This window comes from Sorex fumeus, unplaced genomic scaffold (genome assembly GCF_029834395.1).
Source record: "Sorex fumeus unplaced genomic scaffold, SorFum_2.1 ptg000086l, whole genome shotgun sequence".
Lineage (NCBI taxonomy): Eukaryota > Metazoa > Chordata > Mammalia > Eulipotyphla > Soricidae > Sorex > Sorex fumeus.
The window spans coordinates 29,832,221-29,857,209 of NW_026606143.1; the positions used below are offsets into that span (position 1 = coordinate 29,832,221).

Below are 24,989 nucleotides of genomic sequence, written 5' to 3' on the forward strand. Positions count from 1 at the left end.
CCCCACTTCCCCCGCTTCCCTGGACAAGTATTTCACATCTTCTCTACTCTAAACTTCAGCATCTGCAGCTCATCCATCCTTATTCTCTTCCAGTGAGCTTTCCACCTGTTTCATAGAGGATGCCCACAGGCTGATCTGCCCTCCTACCAGCATCTGCAGCCACAAATACTCTGCCTTTTCGGTGTTGTTGTAATATATCCATGCACACTTCAAGCTAAGGCCAGTTCTTCCTTGAGTCGTATCAGACCTCAAACCTCTTGCCAATGCAGACATTTCCAAGCAATTTTTCCTCTCTGGCATCATTAATTTGTCCTGCTTTTCACCAGAATATAAACACATTATTTCTGCACTTAAAAAAATTAGGGGCTGGAGTGATAGTACAGTGGGGAAGGCATTTGACTTGCACACAGCCAACCAAGGTTTTATCCCCCGCATCCCATCTGGTCCCCAAAGCGCACCAGGAACAATTCCTGACCACAAAGCCAGGAATAACCTCAGGACATGACCGGGTGTGACCCAAAAAAAACCCCTAAAAAATACTAACTTAATTTCCATCTACAGACTGTATTCCTCTGTTATTCCTCTGCCCACTTGTCCAGAAAAACTTATTTTTAAAATGCCTATTTAAAATGTTTTTAAAATGTGACTTTTTGCAGTGACTCACTGTCCATTCCCTCTCAGATCCTTTAAATCAAGCTTTTGCTCCGCCACTTCACCAAAATAGTTCTCATCAACTTCATTGATGAGCACATGTTGCTAAGTCCAGTGATTATAATTGCAATCCAATCATCAGTCCCCACTCTCCGCTCTACCTAACACCTAAGCAGCATTGGCACAGAGAAGTACTTCCTTTCTCCACACATTTTCTTTACCTAGCTTCCAGGACACTCTCCTGGATTCCTCGGATCCAAAATTCATCACTCCTTCTCAATCTCTTTGGCTAGTTTCTCCTCCTTCAACCTGAGACCTTCTTTCTCGACCTTGCACCTTCTCTTTCCCATACTCACTGCTTCAGAGACCTCACCTCATCTTATGTACACTGGATAATTCCTGTGAATTAAAGAGGCATATACCCTACCAGCTCCTTGACACCTTTACTTGAAAGTCCAAAAAGATCTCAACTACTCTCCCAAAATTGGTTTCCTCACACTATTCCCCTTCACTGTTAGTGGCAACTTCTTAAAAACAAGTATCACATAATAAGCTCCTAGTCAGCAATGAACAACAGTCATGCATACATACAGCCTAAGTGTCTACTAGGTAGTTTTTTTTTTATCACTTCTCAACCTTGTTATAAGCATGGCCTCCTTGCAACTTTTTTGTTTCTTTTTCCCCCTGTCCTACCAGTTAGTCCCTGGAAGTCTCATATTTTGGTCCCATTTACATGATTTTTCACTTGTGATCCAGTTTGGATAATATCCTGGAGACCCACAGGGAGCCATATGGGTGTGGGAAATGTTGGCGTATACCATCTGTGTTTATGGAATTGCACTCTATGGTAGAGGTTCCCAAACTCATCTAACCTACTCTTTTAAAAACAAATCAGTCACTGCCCCCTGGATATCTACCTTCCTTAAACAAACAGAAAACCTCCCCACAATTGCACCTGAAGTTAATACTGACCCCTCATCAGTCCAGAACCCCAGAAGATTGTGTCACCCATTCTGAGAAACCTGTATTCATACAACAAAATTACCTAACACTGTGTTTCTAAAAATGTGTCCCCGCCATTAAATAACACACAACTGCATGTCCACTTAATGAAACTCAAAACTTTTATTCCCAAATTCCTCATCCAACCTGTCAGCGAATTATATTGGTTTTACCATTCACAGTGTACTCAGAAGAACCCAAGCCCTCACAAAACTTCCACTGCCCCCACCAGCTCCAAGTCACCATGATTTCTCTCCTGGTCCTTCCAACAGTTTTATTGTTCTCCCAGCTTCTATCCTTCTCCTCCCCCAACAAGTCTCTTTCCAACACAGCAATCAAGATAATCCTTTCAGCTTGAGTCAGGCCACAAAAGGCCTCTGCTTAAAAGTCTGCATTCGCTCCACACTTTACTCAAGGTGAAAGTCAAGTCAGCACCCTTATAATGGCCTTCCAGGCCTTCTAAAATGCCATCATCCCTGTTACTCTTCTGACTTTGACACCTACTTTTCTAACCCTTGCTCACACCAGTCTATCCACAAGCACCTCCCTCTTATTCTTCAATAACTCTAGGTCCATCCATCCCTGGGACTTTTGTACTAACCTACAACATTCTTCCCCCAGACGAATATCTAAGTATTTAGATATTAGATATGCCATATCTAAGTATTTCTCCTTCCAAATCCTTGCCAAATGTCAACTGCACAATGAGACTTTCTTTGACTATCCTATACACTCCTACACACCTATACACCTACACCTTCTGGCATTACTGACTCCCCCTCTCCTTTTCTTTTATTCCCAAAGAGTCCTTATCATCTTCTAACTTGCTTGTTAACACATTAATACCAGTAAGTACCACTGGGATCTCACATTTTGTCATGACTTAAACAACACAAATCTCAGGGCTGGTGTCAGCATGGTAGCGATGTTGGCGATGGTGGTGATCTTTGTGCTGCCTGTCCCCTCACTCCAGAATAGTTCACTGAGGTCAGGCATCTTGCCTGTTCTGGTCTCTGTTGCAACCTCAATTTCTTCAAAGGGTTCCCTACATATATTTTCCACACATACATTTTGATGAAATGAGTGAAGCAAGATCTCTATTTTCTTTACTAGATGGTTCAGCTGAGCCATCATTACCTAATTATAGCAATTACAAATAAACACTGGCCACAGGTACATGGATATTCACTACCTTATTCTTCCCACTCTCGCATTTATAAATTTTCAAAATAAAAGGATGTCTTCTCATATTAGTGGAAAAGCAGACACAGAGGGTTTCTGTGAAATAAGTGTCACCCCTCTGAAGATTTTAGGAAACAGTGTACAGAAAGAGGAGCAGGGAAATCTACATTTTATTTGACTTTCTAAGCCATATTTTAATAGCTGTTTAATATATTACTAATAACTTCATCAGGGTCTCCGGCCTGCTCATCTCTAAAGTTCAGGCCTGCTGAGAAAACCTTCACCTTTTACAATTACAACAGTTCAAATATCTCCTTGCACTTTCATATATGTGCTCTTTCCTAATGTTGATGTCACACATTTAACTTCAAAAGGAGAAATTCTGACTCTAGTGGTATGATTTCATGCTCGTTTCTTCACTTCTAAATTTTCTTCATTTTCATGGCTACGTGTTGCAGCTGAGATGTTGGAGAGTGCATTTTTAGTTAACGTAGTTCTGCAACAATTCCTCCTTGAAGCAAACCTGTTATCTAGATTCATCACTTGAAGAGCTGGAAGGGTGATGCCGGCCTTGTGACCATATTTATGTCAGAGCATGCTAGACTACCATTATTTTTATCATCTGAGAAGCAGCACTTACCATCTTCTTCTTATCTTCCTGGAAGTGCACATCCACAAACATCCTTCCAACAACGTAAGGGAGGGCACTTTCAATAAAATTTACACATTTGTCCCATTGAGGCAACAATGTTGTGGTCCCCTGGATTACCTATAAGGAATATGCATTCAGGTTCAGTGTCACTTGGATAAAGATCTAGGACTGAAGAATTTCAAGCCAGTCTACAAATGATAGTAAAAGACAGTCTACAAAGCAATGCACACCCAGCCCACATAAGGGTGTCTACCATCTGAAATCAGAGAATGAAAACCTTCTGGTCTGCCCCAGCAATATTTAAAACTAAAAATTGTTACTAGTGACCACACCTAGAGATGCTGAGTGAGTTCTTTGGGGACAACGTAGTTCTGTGGATCAAACTTACCGCCTTGCACATGCCAGACATATGGTCTATCACTTTCGTTTCCCTAAATGAAAATGTTTGACGGTGGAAAACAATGCTGTTTTTTTTTTTTTGCTTTTTAACGTTTCCCATTAAGTAAAGGATTGGACAATGGCATAGCTATTCAGCAGTGGTCAGGGACGTGAGGGGATTCTGTCCAAATATCCAGACAGTATTTAATGTCTCTTGATATCCAAAGCCCCATCAAAAAAGGTCTAGAATGGGTGATCAAAGTTCCTGACATTGAACATTTCCATACTCTGGACAGCACCCTCACCAGCCTCACCAGGAAGTGACACACTATGCACCACACATGAAGCACACTGACGTTGTGACATGGTAAAGAACGCATTAGTGGGGCCAGAGCAATAGTACAGTGTAGAGGGTGTTTGTTTTGCACACAGCTGACCTGGGTTCAATCCCCGCCATCCCATATGTGCTCGAGCACAACCAGAAGTAATTCCTGGGTGCAGAGCCAGGAGTAGCCCCTGAGCATTGTCAGGTATGACCCAAAAAGAAAAAAAAAAGAACCCACTAGTATCCCAGTAAAAAAAAAACAGAGGAATTTGATTTTTTTCCACCTATTCCAATTAAACCACTACAAGAAAATATTTTCAAGCAAGTAAGCAGTTTCCAAAGCAGGACTTGGAAGGCTCAGAGGTTTACTCTTGGTGCTGAAAGCAAAGAAATAAATATTGATTAAGTTGTCTTCAGAGACTGGGAGTTTGGACTGCTCCAAATGTAAAGTGAAGGCAGGCAGCGAGGGAGGGAGGCCCCAAGAAGGGGCTCTGGGAGGCCCTTGTACAATTTTGGACCTGAGGCTTGTCCAGTGCTAATGGGATGAACTCTTAAGTGCATCAGGTCTGCTCCTCTGTGCTGGTAATCCAACTCTCTCAGAGGTAAGATGACGCTAGTTTAAAAGCCCTGGAGAAAGAGTTCCTACAATCTTCTTTGGCAATTCAATATTATATTTAGCACTTTATGCTCAAGGAACTTCCCCTCATTCCTAACCTCAAATTTTCATGCACTACTTCTCACACTTCTCTCTCATTCTCTTCCCAGTGGGGATGGAAAACAGTAGGGTGCCTCCACCTTTTATGTCATCCATATGAGGTAAAAATACACACACATAGATAATCTACTTGTTTTGTAGCTTAACCCTTGGTATGACCTCCACAAATGGTTTTAGCTGTGCTATAGAAAATTCAGGATTCTGGTGTCTTTAAAAGATCAAAATGTCTCGGCAATAATTCTGTGACTCCTCAAGTAAGAACTTCTGTACTTTCTGGGATCTATTAATGGAGATGTCTGTTAAATAAAAATTACATTGCAACTTATAAAATTTATCATTCACTTGAATGCAAAGTGAGAGAAAAATTAACATACACATATATAGAGAAAGAGGTTGATTGATTGATTGATTGATTGAGAGTCAAAGTTGGCTGTGCTCAGAGATCACTCCTGTTAGGGCTCAGGGAACCATAATGGGGATGCTGGGGATCAAATCAAGGTTGGCTGTGTGCAAGGCAAGAGCTCTGTCCCTTGTACTATCACTCCGGCCCTTAACTTTGTTATAAGACGTATGTTTTGCACCACTCATCTGTGGTACAGAGAAATAAAGGACTGGAATAGACAACATCAAACAATGGCAAATGGGCTAGATAGTACAGTGGGTAGGGCAATTGTCTTGCACTTAGCTGACCTGGGTTTGATTCCCAGCCCTCCAAATGGTTCCCGAGCCCACCAGGAGTGATATTTGAGTATAGAGCCAGGAGTAAGCCCTGAGCACTGACAGGTGTACTCCCCTCCAACAAAAATGACAAACCCTTGATCTTGGATTACAAAACTAAGATCACCAAGCCAGATAGTGGAGGAATGGGGGAAATGAAGAGGCAAACTAGCAGTGACACAGGAATAGTAGTAGTGGCTGTTGGACACTTTGGGGGTAGTGCAGTGTAATAAATGTAAATCAAGATCATAACATAACTATTGTAAACTTGTTACCTTAACTACAACAACAATAAAATAATTACAATATTAAATCCTTAAAAGGCAGTATAAGCCAAAAATTCTTTAAGTTCTCTATTGGGGTCACATACTTAGGCAAAAGGCTCTGAAACAAAGATAAGAGCAACCTGGATGAAAGTAGAACAAGAGTAGGAGAGAAGTAACGTTCAAAATCTACACAGTAGTATGGGAAGGCAGAGAGAGAGACAGAAAGAAAGTACGCAGTGATTAAGGCACAGTTCTGAATTAGGATAGATTCAAGGATAGAGGATCAAGGTGAAGTTAAAGCTAAAACTCGATCCCTAGATTAAACACAAAACTTCATCTAATACAGTTATCAATAGTTTGCATGTTCAAAATATAGAAAGTGGAAGGTTGCTACAAATAAATCACTCATAAATATTAAAACTATAATTATAGGACCAGAGTGACAGTTCAGCGGGTTAGGGTGCTTGCCTTGCACACAATCTACTTAAGTTCCATCCCCAACACCCCATTTGTTCTCCCTGAGCTTGCCAAGAGAGACACCACTCAGGGCAGAGCCAGAAGTAGTCCCTGAGCACAATGGGGTGTGGTCCAAAAACACAAAAAAATTAATAGAATAATAGTGACCTAGTTAAAAAGTAATGAGGAAGGGGAAATGGGTATGAGCTGATAATAGGAAGAATGAAAACAATGTGAGGGTTTTCAATAATGCCCTAAGTACCTTCATGCAGCCCTGCCAAAGTAAGACTTGTGTGTACTTTACCATATAAAAGATTTCTCTCTCTAAAAATAAAGGGAGGAAAGTAGAGCTTGGGATGTAGAGCTCTCTCTAATCAATCCCTAAAATTGATTTTTATTGCACTAGTTAGCATACAGATTGATCAACAGATCAGTGACATAGCAATGCAATCTTCTTAAAACTTACCCGGGAGAATTCCAGCCATCTATACTGAAAGCGCCTGCTAAGGTTTGGAATTCTGGAATAGACCATCCTCCACACCAAATAGTTGGCAATGGTCCTGTTGAGAGAGATGTATATTTATTGTATATAGGTTGCTATCTTATTTTCTGCAGAATACTTTGGGGGAAACTACTGGCAAAGTTCCATGGACTTCTTGCTTGTACAAAACTGCTGAATTTTCATTTGAGAAATGTCACAAGATGATACAATATCAATAAGCACAGCCAAAATTGGCTTGCTCTGGATACTGTTGGTGGAAATGTAAATAGGTACAGCCTCTTACAGCGAACAGTATAGGGAGTCCTTAAACAAATAAAAATGGAAATTTCACAGCACCCAAGAATACCGCTCCTGTGTGTTTATACAAAGCTACCAACACATTACTTTGAAAAGATATTTGCACTCCAATGTTCATAGTAGCATTATTCACAATAATCATGAGATGGAATTAACCTAAATGCCCATCAATAGACAAACAGTTAAGAATATTGTGTCATATATATATATATATTAAATGGAAGACTGCTCTGCCATTAATAAAATGAAAATGTGCTCAATACAAAAATGGATGGATATTGAAGAGATTATACTACACGCAATAAGGAAGGGAAAACAATTACAGGATGGTTACACTCATGTGGAATATGAATCACTGATGCAAGCACTCTGGCAAGAAACAGTTAAACTAATGCCTAGATTCCATGCTAACCGTGGTGGTTACTGGAGGGACAGGCAAAGGGGTGACAGTGGGAAGAATGAGTAAAAGGGTCCTTTGATGTTGGTAGTTGAGCCAATTACACACAGAGGCATATCACCAAACCCACAATATTGTAAATTCCACAATATTGTAAACCAGTGATAAGTCAGTGGAAAAAAAATTTTAATGGGGGGGGGGCTGAATACATAGTACAAGGAATGCCTTGTACTTGGTTAAACCCAGTTTCATCCCCAGGAACAAATATAATTCCCCAAGTATATGACCCCCCCAAAAAAATAAAACTGATGGTATTCCTAAGCCTGCATTCCCTTTGGAATCCATATTTCCTTCTCGCCTCTGCTTTCGGCACTATGGACAAGCCCGTCTTGAACACATATCCTTCTCTTTCTCCCCCGACATCTCTCTAAGGAAATGTCTTCAATAAAAACTATTGTGCTTCACTAAAAAAGTAAATAAATAGATAAATAAATAAAGATTTGGCTTGTGATGCACCAGCTGGTACAGATAGTGGCAATAAAGGTTCTAGTTCCAGGCCTTTGAGGGAACATTTCCCTCTCTCTCTCTCTCAGGACATGAAGTCCTCTGTTGCCCAGCCTGCCAAGTCCAGAAATGATGAAGACCTACTTCAAATGATGAGGTAACTTGATAAAAAACGCAGGTGTGGGGGCTGGAGTGATAGCACAGCAGGTAGGGGATGCATGTGGCCGATTGGATTCGATTCCCAGTATCCCATATGGTCCCTTGAGTACCGCCAGGAGTAATTCCTGAGTGCATGAGCCAGGAGTGATCCCTGCGCATTGCCAGGTGTGACCCCAAAAAATAAAAGAAAAAAATGCAGGTGTGTATGTTTTGCATTTGGGGAGATGATGTTGGGCACACTCTCAGCCTACATGGGGTGACAGGGATCAAACTCAGGTTGGCTGCAAGCAAGGCAAGCACCTGACCTACTGTACATCTGTTGTGCCCTATTTCTTTGCCTTTGGAATAGCGACAGACTGATGAATAACATCCAGATTGACATCCAGGTTCTATACTTACTAGACTTACATCCAGGTTCTATACTTATTTGCTGAGGTGAACTTCAGCAAATCACTTAAGGCCTCTAAATTGTCACACAATGAGGGTGGTCCCTACCTTATAGGGATATTGTGAGGTAAAGAAATAAAATGATATTTGACAAAGAGTAAATTTCAGGTGTTTGTGGTGCTCATATTCAAGTACATGAACATTTTGTTCACTGTTGCCTTTTTCTGGGCTGGAGTGATAGCACAACGGGTAGGACGCTTGCCTTGAATGCAGTCGACCTGGTTCGATTCCTCTGCCCCCCTCGGAGAGCCCGGCAAGCTACTGAGAGTATCTCGCCTGCACAGCAAAGCCTGGCGAGCTACCTGTGACGTATTCAATATGCAAAAAAAAAAAAAACAGTAAAACAATAAGTCTCAGAATTTGTTGTGAGGCGTTACTGGTGCCCACTGGAGCAAATTGATGAACAACGGGAGGACAGTGCTAGAGTTGCCTTTTTCTTTCAGCAAAGGATGCCCTGACCTCAGGAGGAAATGTAAAATGAGTTAATTTCTAACTCAATAGCAATGATGAATTTTTAATGACCCATTCATCTCCTCCCAGCTGTGCCATTGCCATGGTGACTAATAGCACACATTCCTGAGATGACTCTTGGGTCAGCCAGCCATGTGAAAGCAGTGTGACATGGTGATGGCAATTGACCCATCAAGAACCACCCAGTCGCTCACTGGCACAGCAATCCAACCCAATGGGCCCACATAACTGGCAAAAATTTCAGCAGCTGTATAATTAATTTATGCAGAGATAGACTGGGGAACATATTAAGAAGGCTTTAAATAAATACTGGAATTGAACTTTCAAAAAACAAAAATAGATTTCCAAAAGCAAATTGGTTCATTCTTCAAGACACATTATCCACACGGGATTAGGCTATGATTAGGCTAATACAATGACAATGGATGTAAATCCACATCTCATTAACTTTGTGACTACTTCAAATCATTTTTGACCAAAAACTTGTCAAGTTTGGTTGAATCACTGCTCGACCACAGTCTCACTAACCCTGATGGCAAAGTAAAGAGTACCAGAAGAATCACTTCCTCCATTTTCTTGCTATTCACTGATGCTTAGTGATAGTTTTGATTCCTGTCTCTGCCGAATTTGGGTGGGAGTTTTTTTTTGTGTGTGTCAAGTCTAGATATTTTGAGGACCTATTCCTTGTTGTGTGCTCAGGGATCACTTCTGGTGGTATTCACAGGACCATACGCAGGGTTGGCCACATTCAAGGCAAGTGTCTTACTCCACCCTCTATTATCTTTCAGCCCCTATTTGTAGAGTTTTTAAGATCCTTGTCCATTTGGTAAGGATGAGTCCAAACAATGACAAAATTAAGATATACAGAGGTTTTAAAGTTTGCTTTGCAAATCCATTGGACCTGGTTGGAGTTTCTGTACCCCGCCCCTTGGTTTCCCCCACTATCACCAGTAAACCCCCAATCCTCACCCATGTGTTGAAGCTACTATTATACACGTATAGTTCTATGTCATTCCTTTGGATCTCTTCCATTTACATCTCCATTTGTGAGCAAGACAAGAAGTGATTGTAGAATACTTATTGTTGACTAAAGTAGTGCCCCAGGTAGCATGTAGGTTGTAAAGAAATAGGAGCCCAACCTTAAGATTCAGAGAATTTAGAGTCTGTCCCTCCCACAAAGTCTGATTGTCCTTCACCTAAAAATACTATTCGCTGGATGTCTGAGTAGTGCTGGATCTGTAGGTGCAGATTCAAGAAAGACGATCCTCCCTAATGTGTAGAGACCCTTTTGTGAATTAAGAAGATCCTTCCTCAAGGGGGCAGTGATAAACCAGAACAACTGGGGACACTGCTAAGTTCGGGCCTGATGGTGACAATCCAGGAGGCAGTCTTTTGAATCTGTGCAAGAGGGTTTTGAAAGTGTGGGGACTTCCTGCTCCCTTGAAATGTAGGTATCCCATGCTGCCTACAATCCCTGCAAGCACTGCCATTGGACCGATGACATCATACCCACTTTGTCAGGAAATCTGAGGTCCAGAGCCCCTGCATAATTCTTTGCAATCACATGGTGGGTCTCCAATTTAGTAGAATCACTGAAAGGATTTTAAATATCCAGGTCTCAGGCCACCCCAGATCAAAAGTCAGTATCTCTAGTGGGACTCGGTTGAATTAGCTATAAGTACCCCTCCCCTCCAACTTGGCTGCACATTGAAGTCCTAGGTGCAGCCAAGCTGGAGAACCAATGAGACAGCAATGGCAGCTAGACCCACACGTAGACCTGTGTGCTCTTCCCCATACTGCAGGGTACGGAATAAATGCCTTGAGCTCAGACAAGGCTTCCTGGCCTTCCAACACTCCACCAAAGATGCTTCTCAGAAAGCTGGGGTTCTGAAGATAGAAGAGGGCAGGGCAAAGCCAAGATGCTAACATAACGAGCTGCCCCGAGAACTGGGAGGTGGTGAAGGGCGGATGGCTGGCACAGCAAGACAAAGGCGCTGATGAGCTGCGCCACTGTGTTCTAAATATACTGACAGACTCCGGGAGACAGCTCTGGAGTGCTAACATTACCGTGCCAGGAAGAGCCCTGACCGGAATGACGGAATCACTGCCACCTAATGCTCAGATACATCATTGAAACAAAACAAAAATCAGACTCAGCAACAGTCCTTGAAAATACCACAGAATTTTCCCCCCAGAAGTCTTCTCAGCTGTATGGTAATTTTCCCAAATGGCAAGAAATAAAATAGAGGAAAGCAGAGCATCCTCTGAGACAACCCGCCAGTAAGAGCAGCAGGAACTCATTTCCTGAGCCTTTGACGCAGGAGGGTTTTGTGTGAGAGCTTTTGTTCTCAATTAGAGGTAGCATGCATTTGCATTGCATTTAGGAGGTCATAAAACACCTTTGATCTTCATGAGATGCTGTGGGGGGGGTTATTATCATCATACTGGGCCCAGAGGAAGGAAATGAAGGTCAGAAGAGAGGCACTTGCAAGATGACTCAAATCTACGACTAACATCTTTATGTGCAGCTTCCAGAGCTTTCACTTGCTCCTTTCATCATAAGGTGAGCCCAACAGGTTCTTCTCAAAGGTTCTCAAACCCAAAGAAATCTCCCTAAATCCTCGAAGCTGGCTGGAGGGGTGCTTCAAGCAGTGGTTCCCACCAGGCCACCTCACCACAGACCTACTGACTCACAAACTCTAGAGAGGACCCAGTGGTGGTATTAACACATCCTCATAAACTTTAATGGGCAGATGAACGCCCTAGAGATCTTCATTTGCAGATTCTGATTCAGCAAGCTCCAACAGGTCTGAGGAGCAAGCACTGGTTCTGCATTTCTAGCAAGATCTCAGACGCACAGTCCACAGTGCTATTCCGTAGGCCAGACTTCAGAGAACAAGGCCTGCAGCTACACCAGCACTGCTGGGCCCCCTCAGAGGCCCACATATCAGCACATTCTCCACATCAGCCTCTAAAAGCATCTGTGCGGCAAGAGTCATTTCACTTTTGTGTTTATTACGCCTGCTTGATGTGAATGTATCGCTGGAAACAGGGAAGATCAGAACAGCTTGCCAACTCTCCAGGGGTCTGCTTTAAGCCAGCTGGCCAAAGCCCAGTTCAGACGCAAGGGAGCTCCCCAAGCTCAGGGCTTGCCAAGGAGAAAAAATTCCAAGTCAAAACTTCTCTGACCCAATCCTTTTTCAGTCTCTTCCCATCCCACCGTCTCTCCTAAGATCAAATGAGATGGTGAATGTGGTCTCGGGTCAGCGGTGAGAGGTGGAAAGGGGATTAAAAAAAAAAGGAGGGAAATCTACAGTGCCCTCAACCATGAAATAAATGTCTTACATTTGCTGTGCCAAGAAAACATGCTGGATTCTATTGCATTGTCCTATTTCCCTGGTGTAAATATTCTGACCAAAGCTGACTTCAAACTATCCATCACTCATCAACATACTAAGAGATGCCCAGACCTTGAAGGACCCAACATATCATTGCACCCTGATGCCCTTTTCACCTTGTACAAACATCCTTTTCCCCAAAGGCAACCCCAAGCTCAGGTCTCCAAATATTCCCCAGTGCCTACTCCCTTGAATCTCAAAGGCCAGTATGGACTCTGGCACCACCTCTGGAGAATTTTGTTGTTCTAGTTTTGTACCATATACCACCTGCCAGCAAATCAGCACCACTGCCCTCATAGCCACTCAGAGAAGTCTAATCCTACCAGCATGGTAGGGGATATGATGTAAGCAGTCAAAAACTGAGCAGTTGAGGGGCCGGAGCGATAGTACAGCAGGGAAGGCATTTGTCTTGCACGCAGCCAACCTGGGTTCGATCCCCAGCATCCCATATGGTCCCCCGAGCACCACCAGGAGTAACTTCTGAGTACAGAGCCAGGAGGAACCCCTGAGTATCACTGGATGTGACCCAAAACAAGCAAAAGCAAATAATAAAATAATAAAACATGTTTAAGTGAGCAGTTAGGCTGGAGAGATAGTACAGCAGGAAGGACTGACCCAGGTTTGATCCTATATGGTCCCCTGAGCACCACCAGGAGTTGTAGAACCAGGGGTAATCTCTTAACATCACTAGGTATAGCCCCAAACAACTCCAAAAAGTGCGCAGTTGATGCCAACCCAAGATGACTTTAGATGCCTGAAAATGGCAAAAGAATTGTCTATCTCATGGTGGAGAAACAGTACAGGGATTACAGCATTTGCCTTGTATGTGGCCAACCTACTTCCATCCCTGGTCCTATGATCACCACCAGAAGTGACCATTGAGGACAGAGCCAAGAGAAACTCAAATGTGGCCCAAACCACTCCCCCTGCAAAGAAAGAAAGAGAAAAAAATAAGGAAGGGATGGGAAGGGAAGGGAAGGGAAGGGAAGGGAAGGGAAGGGAAGGGAAGGGAAGGGAAGGGATGGGAAGAAGGAAAAGAAAGGGAGGGAGGAAGGAATGGAGGTAGGGAGGGAAAGAGGGAGGTAAGGGAGGGAGGGAGGGAGGGAGGGTGGGAGGGAAAGGATGCCTGCTATCAGTGCTCATCTGAGCCCCTGTCATCAGGGCAGAAACCATGGAGGTAAAAAGAGGAGGCAATTTCAAGAAAAGTACTTGTTAATATTTCCTTCTGTGCACATGGGTGTACTACATTTCCCAGTATATTATATTGTCGTATGCTTGTACTCTGGACCAAAGGGATATTGGCAAAAGTAAAAAAGCACACTGCTAGGCTTTCCTACCAAAACCTCCTGTGCAATCCTCTACTCTCACTTTCTACCTACCCACCAGCTTAATGGAAAAGGGTCTAGGAACCCACGAGACAGAACTGCAAGACAGTAGGATCCTGAGCTTCTGAGTCACTACTTGGAAGAGACCTCCCTACATTTGACTCTCCAGGAACAGACAATTTTTACTGTGCAAGTCAATGAGAGCTTAGAGATGCTGATTACAAAGATTGGCATGTCCTGACTATGAACAAGTACCTTATGGTCATTATGGGAATATTAGGGGACATTTCCTTAACCACCCTTGGAATGCCACACAAGTGGGATCAAAAACAACTAGCAGCATAACAAAAGCACACTGTACTATGAAAATGCGGTGTGGCCAGTCTTCTCTAGAGGGTGATTTGCAGTGATTGAAAATCGCCTAAGTATACACAGAATGCAAGTTGTTGTCCATGAATTGGCCATTGAGCAATAAATTATGTGAAAGAGATCTTGGTTTGACTTGATTTTAAAATGAAGTTTCCTGTGTACAATAAAAGCTACAGGTAATTTTTCAATCTATATTTTCTTTCGCTGTCATTCTCTATGTTTGTATTTGTTCAAGTTGTCATTTTGACAAGAACAAGATTAGAATCGCCCTCCAATCACTATCTTTCTTGGTCCTTTTTGCAATGTCAGGAACCGCAGATCTAAAAGATAACCCTTGAGGTGGAAATAATTTTTCTAACACAGTACACAAAGGTCCATTCTATCCTATTCCTAAATTAATCATCTGTGCCATATTTTGGCCCTCCCGTTGATCGTCGATTTGCTCGAGCGGGCCCAGTAACGTCTCCATTGGAGACTTTGTTGTTACTGTGTCTGGCATATCGAATACTCTCGGTAGCTTGCCGGGCTCTCCGAGAGGGGTGGAGGAATCGAACTCGGGTCGGCCATGTTGGCCGCTTGTAAGGCGAACGCCCTACCCGCTGTGCTAAAGCATTTCAGAGCTAGCAAATATGCAGAAGTTTTTGTTTTGCTTTGCTTTTAGGGTCACATTTGGCAGTGATGCTCAGGGGTTACTCCTGGCTCTGCACTCAGGAATTACTCCTGGAAGTACTTGGTGGACCATATGGGATGCTGGGGATTGAACCCAGGTCAGCTGCATTGCAAGGCAAATGATCTACCCATTGTACTATTGCTCTGGCCCAATATGTTTAAATTTTATGATAATAAATCCCCTCAAAATCTAATCATAAGGACTTCCTGGATTCTTGTTAAAACCGATTCCTTGAACTCACCCTCAAATCTTCAGGTTCACCTAAAAAGTTTCATTGGTGCTCATAGCTAAATAATAAGTAGGAGAACTTTTCTCCACCAAGGATCATTTGTATATTTACAGCATCATTGGTGAGTCAGACAATAAAGTCAGAAGTTCGACAGGCAGTGATGAGAAGTATGTCTATTCCACAATGCACCAGGGTCAGATCACAGGACTTCTTGGAGTATATAACGTGAAGTGAGAGACTTTGAAGGGAATTTATTACTTTATCTCTCCCTTCCCTGGGTACCTTTTTTAAAAATTAACATTTTTTATTGAATCACTGTGAGATTACAAGCTGTTCATGATTGGGCTTCAATCATACAATGTTCCAACAACTAGGTAGTTTCTTGAATGAGCACATGCTGCTTTTGCCATGAGGAGTGAGCATCTTAAAAACAACAGTAGCTCCTTAAAGATATATCAATGTTTCGGTAGCACTGGAGCACTGTCCTCCCATTGTTCATCAATTTGCTCGAGCAGGCACCAGTAATGTCTCACAACAAATTGTGAGACTTGTTGTTACTGTTTTTGGCATATCAAATATGCCACCGGTAGCTTGCCAGGCTTTGCCGTGCGGGCGAGATACTCTCGATAGTTTGCCGGGCTCTCCAAGAGGGGTGGAGGAATGGAACCCGGGTCGGCTACGTGCAAGGCAAATGTGCCACTGTGCTATTGCTCCAATGTTTCAGTAGGTAGAAATAAATAAATACTAGAATTTACCCCAGGATTTCTCCTAGTGCCTTCATTCGCTCTCTCTCCTCTTTCTCTCATATACACACAATGTATATAAACAGAGATATACATGTATACATATACATGAAAGTCCCCAATGATACAGCCTTACCTAAGTTCAAATTTGAAAATATTCTTTATGCCTTTGTGCGGTCCAGTGACTACAATCCAGGTCTCATGCCTGCCAAGACTGAATTTTGCCACCGACCTACAGCTTTGGTCTGCAAGTCTGATCACTGAACCATGGCCTGATTATTATCTGAGTAGATTATCTGTGTGAACTGGTTGACCTATATTTTATTTTCTGAAGTCAAATATGAATGGCTCAATAAAGAGAAAAAATCTCCTCTCCTCGATATTTTTAGAACTTTTCTTTCTTCTCTGGTCTTCTCTTCTTCCTTCCACGGGAAAGGTGGGGACTGTTCAAATATCAACACAATGCATTCTAAAACATTCTTTTCAATAAGAAAAACCTGACAGTCCTGATGCTGTCTTATCAGGGGTTTCCACAGGTCACAGAAAATCTTATGTCTTTACAAAATATATACCCTAGTTTTTGGGTTGTTTTGTTTTGTTTTGTTTTGTTTTTGCTTTCGGGATCACACCCAGCAATGCTCAGAGGTTACTCCTGGTTCTCCACTCAGGAATTACTCTTGGCAGTGTTCAGGGGACCATATGGGATGCCTGGGATTGAACACTGGTCAGTCTCATGCAAGGCAAATGCCCTACTCACTATACTATCACTCCCACCCCATACCCTAGTTTTTATGGAGTTTTTTTGTTTGTTTGATTTGGGGCCACACCTGGCTGTGCTCTCAGAAATCACTCCTGGAAGTGCTTCAGCGAACCATATGGGAAGCCAGGGATCGAATCAGGTCCAACACACGCAAGCAAAGTGTACTAACCACTGTACCATTGCTCTGTCCCCTTATATGTACTCTAGTTTATTGCAACAAGGCGACTTACTGGCCAAAAAGAAAATAAAAAAAGAAAAAATGAAACATGAACTGGGGGAGAAGGAGTGTTGGTTGATATAGAAATCTCAGAAAATAACATTATACAACTACTTTTCTGGATTAATAAACAATGCAGGCTTTCAGAGGAGAAAGTAGGAAGAAAGGTGAGCTATTTGGGTCAAAAGACTGTACATTTTTTTGTCACTGAAGCAAGTAAATCAGACCAGACAACAGCTTTAGCCAGGTTGGCACAAACCATAACTTTCCAAAATTAAACAAAAAATAAATAAATATAGCCACGACCACTCCTTCCCCTTTTTGTGCCCTGATGGCAAGTGCGATATATGAATATATGGATATAGCTTTCTTTAAAAAAACATTTTCAGAGGCCCAAGAGATAGTTCATTAGGCTGGAGTGCAAGCATTGTGTGCGGGAGGCCCAGTATTTATCCCAGCACCACATGGTCCCTGAGCACTGCCAGGTATGATGCCCGAGCACTGAGCCAGTAGCAATACCCTATGTGGCCCAAAAAGCAAAAATAATTTCCAGTGGGCAGGAAGAGGGAAGGCCTTGTACTGTAAAGGACAAATGAAAGTCACCATAAAATGCACATGAAATCTCTTACTTCTTCCTCTCAGAGCCTAAAATTCTAAACAAATCCTTGAAGTACTGCGGGACACGGACGACCACGTTCTCTGAGGGGCCGATGTCTTTCAGGCCGGGGTTGAGTCTGACGTCGATGACCTTTTTGATGTAGCCCAGCCAGTCAAACTGAAGAGTAAAAGAGAAAACGGAGTAAGTGAAACCTTGTTATGCCACAGGCCAGGGTAAGGCAAATAGGATCATAATCCACTGCCTGCAATTTCACACCAGGTAATTAAACTTGCAACTGCTCAAATTCAGAGCAGAAAATGCCTGAGCAGTGCCAGGCAGCTCAACTGCCTGCATCTTAGATGAAACGCGTGTTCTGTACTCTCTCCGTTGCTCTTCTCTCCCTTTCTCCCTTTTTCCCATTCATACTCGGGACCACAGCTATGAGGACATAACACCTCTGTTACCAGTCTCCTCTCACACAACCAAAAACCATGTAATAAAAAGTAACAAGCGGGGGCTGAGTGATAGCACAGCAGGTAGGGCATTTGCCTTGCACGCAGCCGACCGGGGTTCAATTCCCAGCATCCCATATGGTCCCCCAAGCACCACCAGGAGTAATTCCTGAGTGCATCAGCCAGTGGTAACCCCTGTGCATGGCTAGGTGTGACCCAGAAAAAGCCAAAAAGAAAAAAAGTAACAAGTGTAAATTCTCCAGAGTGTCCCTACCTTGGTGTTTCAAGTTAGCACCTCCCAAAGTCATTTCCAACATTTTCCTTGGTCTTCTCTGCCTACCTGCTTCTAGTACTGAAGCAGAAAACCAGTTATGCATTTGCACACACTCCCTTGGCTGGAGCGATAGCACAGCGGGTAGGGCATTTGCCTTGCACGCAGCCAACATGGCTGACCTGAGTTCGATTCCTCCGCCCCTCTTGGAGAACCTGGCAAGCTACCGAGAGTATCTTGCCCACACGGCAAAGCCTGGCAAGCTACCTGTGACATATTCAATATGCCAAACACAGTAACAACAAAGTCTCACGATGGAGACGTTACTGGGCCTGTTCGAGAAAACTGATGAACAATGGGAGGACAGTAATACACATTCTCTTGTGGGTATGTACCGTGCCAGGTCCCAATTCATGTTTTTTTTTCCAGTGCCAGGGATCAAACCCAGGACCTCACATTTGTAAGGCAGGTATTCTACCACTGAGCTACAGCCCTGACCCAGCAAACTGCAATCCTCCATATGAAAGAAAGGAAAGACATTTGGAGATATTCTGGAAAGACTTTGGTTTTTCCAGTTTTCTTTAAAGGGGTGGGGGACAGATAGTACAGTGGGTAGGGCACTTGCAATGCATGCAGCCAACCTGGGTTTGATCTTCAGCACCCCAAATTGGTCCCCTTAGCCCTACCAGGAGTGATCCCTGAGCACACAGAGCTAGGAATAGAACCCAATAATAGCCAGGTATGGTCCAAAAACAAAAAATAAACAAACATGGCCACGACTACTCCTTCCCCTTCCTTCATATCTTAATGGCAGATATGACATATAAAGATGTGGGCGCTTCCTTTGAGAACTAAGTATCAAACAGGAAGCCAAAATGCCAAGATACCACCAAGAGCAAACTAAAAATAACCTGGGTCTTTAAAAACACTGTTAAAAAGAGTTAAACTGGGGCTGAAGTGATAGCACAGCAGGTAGGGCATTTTCCTTGTATGCAGTTGACCTGGGTTTGATTCCCAGCATCCCATATGGTCCCCTGAGTGCTGCCAGGAGTAGTTCCTGAGAGCATGAGCCAGGAGTAACCCCTATCCATCGCCAGGTGTGACCCAAAAAGCAAAAAAAAAAAAAAAAAGAGTTAAACCAACTCAATTAGCCACATCTATCTAGATTACTGTCATATAAGAAAGTGGGCTTTTTTACATGACATAAGTTATTAAACAACCCTGGGAAAGCGACATAAGTTGTTAAACAACCCTGGGAAAGCTTCCCTTTCTTATCGAAGCAGAAAACAATCCAATGTACAGACAAGGGCTATCTTACATGATGATTGACAAAGATGATCATCAAAATCATGAATGGTAAGATTTACATATAATTGAATACAATCACCTGTACAATGATCAACTAAGACAAAAATTCTTGAATTGTTTTCACCAACCTCAGGAATCATAGCACTCAGTTGAGAAATGTTCATTTTATTGTACATGGCCTCAATGGTTCGGTTTTCATGTGGAATCATTATCTGTTGGAAAGAGATCAGTTATTTTTTTTCAAATGACAAATATCTTACTGCACAACTAATTTCTATATATATGCCTAAACACCTGAATAGTATCAAGGTTTTGTTTGGGGGTTTTGTTTGTTTGTTTTTTTGAGATTTTGTGTAGTAAAGAATTTGGAAGAGAAGAATAGAAAAGATACCACTTTTGGAAAGACTCAGATGACAGAAATAAAAACAAAACCTTCCTCTCCTTTTTAATATGGAACATTGTCCTGGGTACAAAAATAACTATCCAAGCCCCTTCCTTATGAGTAATATGGATGGACACTGGTTTAGCTTTGACAGTCAAACTAAAATTAGGCAACTGAGACATACATCCCGCCTTTGACTGTGAAGTCCAGATAGTTATCTCAATGTTTCATGGGCCAGAACCCAACCCTTCATCCTTAGGGGGGTACATCTTCAATAAAAACCACTGTACTATCTGACCACCACTGCTACCCATGATCATTCTGTCAGTACCACATTCCATCACTTTCTCTCTTCCCCTCATCCCTCTGGTTGTTCTCACCTTGAGATACCTCCAGGTCAATTGATGAACCCATACCCAGTGGGTATGGGTTCAGTTACCACCTAAATACACATCACCAAGTCTGTATCTCCAGTCCTGATTACTTATGCACTTTCCACCACTTGAGTACTCATGTTCCTTGTCATTGCTTGATCACCAAATCTAAGTTTCTAGCCTCGCCATGTTTACTCTAAAAAGTACAGCAGTGGAGCTAGAGCAATAGTACAGTGGGTGGGCGCTTGTCTTGCATGTGGCTGACCTGGCTTCAATCCCCATTTTCCCAAATGGTCCCCTGAGCACCACAAGGAGTAATTCCTGAGCTCAGAGTCAGAAAAACCCCCAGCACCATCAGGCTGTGGTCCCAAATCCAAAAAATAAATAAATATAAAGTACAACAGCAATCATCATCCTCAAGGGCTATCTTAATCTCTTCCATGGACAAGCTCCCTATATCCATTTGTGAACCACATCACAACTTTGCCATCATCTTCCTTTGCATTAAGCCTGTTGTCTTCCAAATACTATTTCCCACAAGACCTCTTGTGCTTGCATCCCAACTACCATCACCACGTACGTCAGTGAGCCATGGTTCCAAACTGCCTAAGATTCATTTCCTTCACCAAGGCTTTCCCATTCAGTTCCACTTGGCTCTACTCATAGGGTCCCTTTAGCAATTAGTGTGTATTCCTGTGCACACCCTTCTTTCTAGCTGGGATTTGTTGAGCACATGCTTCCATAGCTCTATTTCTAACAACTCACTTTGGCTCAATGAGGCTATCCAGTCTCCTGAGATTCAGAGTTTTCCCTATGACTATGTGTCCCAGTCACTCCAATGTCCCAAGTGAGCCACAGTGTCATTGAGGGAGGTACGCTTTCAATACCAGCGAGCCAAAAAGCGATGCACCATTGCTTTTCAAAGCAAAGTCAGAAAGGGTTTGGCATATATCTGCTCCCCTTTTTCAAAATGTCTCCCTGCTCACATTGCCTCCCCCGCTACCTCCTGCAGGACAGACTTTCTGCATCTTGCAAACAGCTTCCAGACTCATCTTGAAAGACTTGACTCTGCCCAAAGTCACTGATCGAGCTTGGAACCTTTTGACCCAGAACTGTTTAGAACTCTGCTAACTACCCACCCCAATCTCATGGATCTGTCACTTCATCTAGCCTCTTAATTTCCAGTGTTGCCTCAGCCCTGCTGTTTTTATTCCCATCTGGGGTTAAAAATCTCTGGCTCTAGGCAAGGCCTTCCCCAACTCTTTCAGAATTTCAATTGCATTTAGAACTCCATGTTTCCCATTTTCCTGGGCAGAGGATCCAGGAGGCCTCTCGACTCAGAGGCACTGACTTTGACTCCAGACTATTTCACAGTTTTCAAAACTGAGATGTAGAAATGAACTTTTTGCACTACATAGGGATTTGGGGAGAAGAACACATATACATCATCACAGCTGAAATAAACAAACCAAGGAGAATTAAGATTCATATACATTTCAGGATTTTTTCCAACTCGTATTACAGGAGATTACTGGAGCGATAGCACAGCGGGTAGGGTGTTTGCCTTGCACACAGCCAACCCGGGTTCAATTCCTCTGCCCCTCCCCGAGGGGCAAGCTACCGAGAGTATCCCGCCCCCACGACAGAGACTGGCAAGCTCCCCATGGTGTATTCGATGTGCCAAAAACAGTAACAAGTCTCACAATGCAGACATTACTGGTGCCCGCTCAAGCAAATAGATGGACAACGGGAGGACAGTGCTACAGTGCTACTAACCCATAAGCAAGAGTTTCTTGACAAAAGTATCTTTTTCACTACAAAATGTCCCAAGCAAGCAGATCCCACTATCTTTGTTTCTTCTACCCTAAGGGGAAATTTTTATTTGATGAAAAAAAATGAACCACTTATGGTTTTTCTATTATTTTCCCTTGTTTGTTCTTGGGCAGGAGGGCCAAGAATCAAACAAAGAGCCTCACACAGGAAGGCATATGTGCCACCACCACGCAATCTCTGCAGCCTCATGTTTGTTTTTCTATCTTTAAGTTTCTGCCTTGAGCCCAAAGCACAGCATATAACACAAGAACATTTGTTAAAGTGGACAAGAATAGAGTGAAAAGCAAGATTGGCACAGAGTAGCATCAGAATTGCAACTAAAAACCACTTATCCGCAAGTCTTAAATACTCTCTACAACAAACTGTGTATCAAGTATTGGTGGACCGACTCCCAAGATTTTCAGACTGACCCTGAAAAGGAAGGATCTCAAAATTATATTCAATTGCAAACAACCTTCCACTTAAGCTGAATCAATAAGAATGTATTGTGTATCTGTTCTTTTACTGGACAAGGCATTATCTACAAATGTCAAGTCAAAGGGATTCCCTCTTGCCTTCTTGCCCACCGCTGAGTAGCATGCCCATGGTGAATGGCCTTCAAGTAGAGGGTGAGTGGCAATGAAGAGCTCTTATCTCTGTCAAGGTTCTTTGTTCTGTGACTTCCCAATGAGAGACACTTAATACCATTTGTTTGCAACACAGGGAAATGCTACAGAATGGTCCTGTATTTTCTTTAGGATGTACCACCTTTAAAATAAGGAAAAGAGGGGCTGTGGCAATAGTACAGCAGGTAGGGCACTTGCTTTGCACACAGACGACCTGGGTTTGATTCCCCAGCAGCCCATATGTTCCCCCAACCACTGCCAGGATTGATTCCTGATTGCAGAACCAGGAGTAAACCCTGAGCATTTCTGGGCATAGGCGAAAAATAAAAACAAATAAGGAAAGGAAAAGAAAGGTTTAGGTTAACTTACCTCTGCTATCTTAATTTCCAGTCTAAGCACCGATTTCATATCATGCTCTGCTCGGGAACTGTTGGCCCCCAGAAGCACAGCGGTATCCACCATGAACCTATAGAGGGCATCCCTATACTGTAAGAGATAAAGAATCAAATGACCATGACTGCAACCCATTAGGAAGTATGCTTCAGAGACATGGGAGAGCAGGAGCAGTGGGTGGCAATAAATGCCTTTGATTTTCACTCTGAACTTAGGTTTGATACAGGCATTTGATAATACCAACCACCCGCCTATCACTATGGGCGGGAAGGAGTAATGGCAACTTGGGTACAATTTTCGTGAGAGACAGAGATGTCCATTAAGGATCAAGCAAACTAGTTTTCTTGCAACTGGTTATATTATGAACACATGAAACATCTCTAAAGTGAGCCCAGAATAGAAAGCTAAAGGTCAGACATCATCTTTCAAGGCAAGTGAATCTTTGATAAAACAACAAAGAACTGTTGCTAAAAACAGGATGCATGACCTATGAAGGTTGGTGGAAACTGTGATTTATTGTCTTCCAGCTTAATCTATGCACCTGCATGCCAATAAATGTAAGATCCATGATTGCAAGTCCTGTATTAAAATCTTTCAGCTTTGAATTTTCTAAGACAAAGTTCTCACTAGTTCTATGAAAATGAGGAGAAAAGAAATGATTAAGAGAAGCAACAAATAGGAAATATAGAATTCATTCCTATATGCCCATAAACCTATTTTTAGGGGATTCATTGTAGACTTGTTTGGAGGTTCTAGCCAGGGAGCACAGCTACTCGTATACCCTCTACCGAAGACTGGTCCATCTCTATTTGGGGAAGGCCGTCCTCTTCAACCAAGCACACAGCTTCGGGAGGGACACACATGGAGCGGTGAGGGAGGAAGGGGACACCTGCCTAGCCAGCCAGATTGGGCTGGAGCGATAGCACAGCGGTAGGACTTTTGCTTTGCATGCAGCCGATCCAACCGACCCGGGTTCAATTCCTCTGCCCCTCTCGGAGAGCCCAGCAAGCTACCGAGAGTATCTCACCCGCACAGCAAAGCCTGGCAAGCTACCTGTGAGGTATTCAATATGCCAAACACAGTAACAAGTCTCAAAATGGAGACATTACTGGGCCTGCTTGAGCAAATTGATGAACAACGGGAGGACAGTGACAGTGACATGTAGAATTAGGGAGTATAGTCAGAGGTGTCTTTAGATTTCAGATAAATTAATGAGAACTCAATAAATCCATCAGGTAGTACATGAGCTAATAGTTAGCTATGGGAAAAAATTTTCTTAATATATGGCTTCACACTGTATAGGTTATAAGTCCATAAGCATAATCTTAAGCCTACTCAGCTCTTGGCATATAGCAGGCCCTTAATAATTTCTTGAATCAGTAAGAAAGCTTTGCAAATTGTCTTAATTAGAAACAATGTTTTGCAATTCCCAATTCAATTTAAAAATATTTATTCAACAATACATGTGCAAGATGTCTTTCTAGGCATTCTGTGCATATGGTAGGGGGTGCAGATGAAATTTTAAATAATGCTTGAGTCTGACTCTCAGTGTGTGATTAAGTGAGGGAGATAAACATGTAATTACTAACTGTAACATTAGAGAGACCAAAATAAGTTGGGATTTGTTTTGTTTTGTTTAGTGGGGGAGGTGCTCCCCAGAAGTACTGGATGTTGCCTGCGCTATTTCCTATACAGTAGTACTCGGGATCAAACCCAAGACCTTGTGCATGCTATGTACGTGTTCCAGCCCTTTGAGCTATCTACCTCACCCCAAAATAAAGCTGTAAAGTGGAAACTTAGAGGCTGGAATTCCAACCTGGAGTTATTGAGGGCCTCACATTTAAAGGAAACTAGTTAATAAATTGTGCACTTCCCTGTGAGGTGTGTGAACTGTCTTTGTTTGAAGAAAAAGAAGAGTAGATGAGATGATAAAGTGCTCTG

At 42.7% G+C, this 24,989-nt stretch overlaps 1 protein-coding gene across 2 annotated transcripts in view; it reads right to left on the reverse strand.

Moving 5' to 3' along the window:
- PHEX (phosphate regulating endopeptidase X-linked) overlaps positions 1–24,989 on the reverse strand; it is a 258,980-nt gene that overhangs the window by 165,201 nt on the left and 68,790 nt on the right. For both annotated transcript variants that reach the window (XM_056131276.1, XM_056131277.1), the window contains exons 7-11: positions 23,025–23,141; positions 19,590–19,673; positions 17,462–17,607; positions 6,811–6,904; positions 3,476–3,604 (exon numbers count right to left, since the gene is read on the reverse strand). In XM_056131276.1, coding sequence (XP_055987251.1) covers positions 3,476–3,604; positions 6,811–6,904; positions 17,462–17,607; positions 19,590–19,673; positions 23,025–23,141 — 570 coding nt within the window. The remainder of the gene's footprint in view (positions 1–3,475; positions 3,605–6,810; positions 6,905–17,461; positions 17,608–19,589; positions 19,674–23,024; positions 23,142–24,989) is intronic.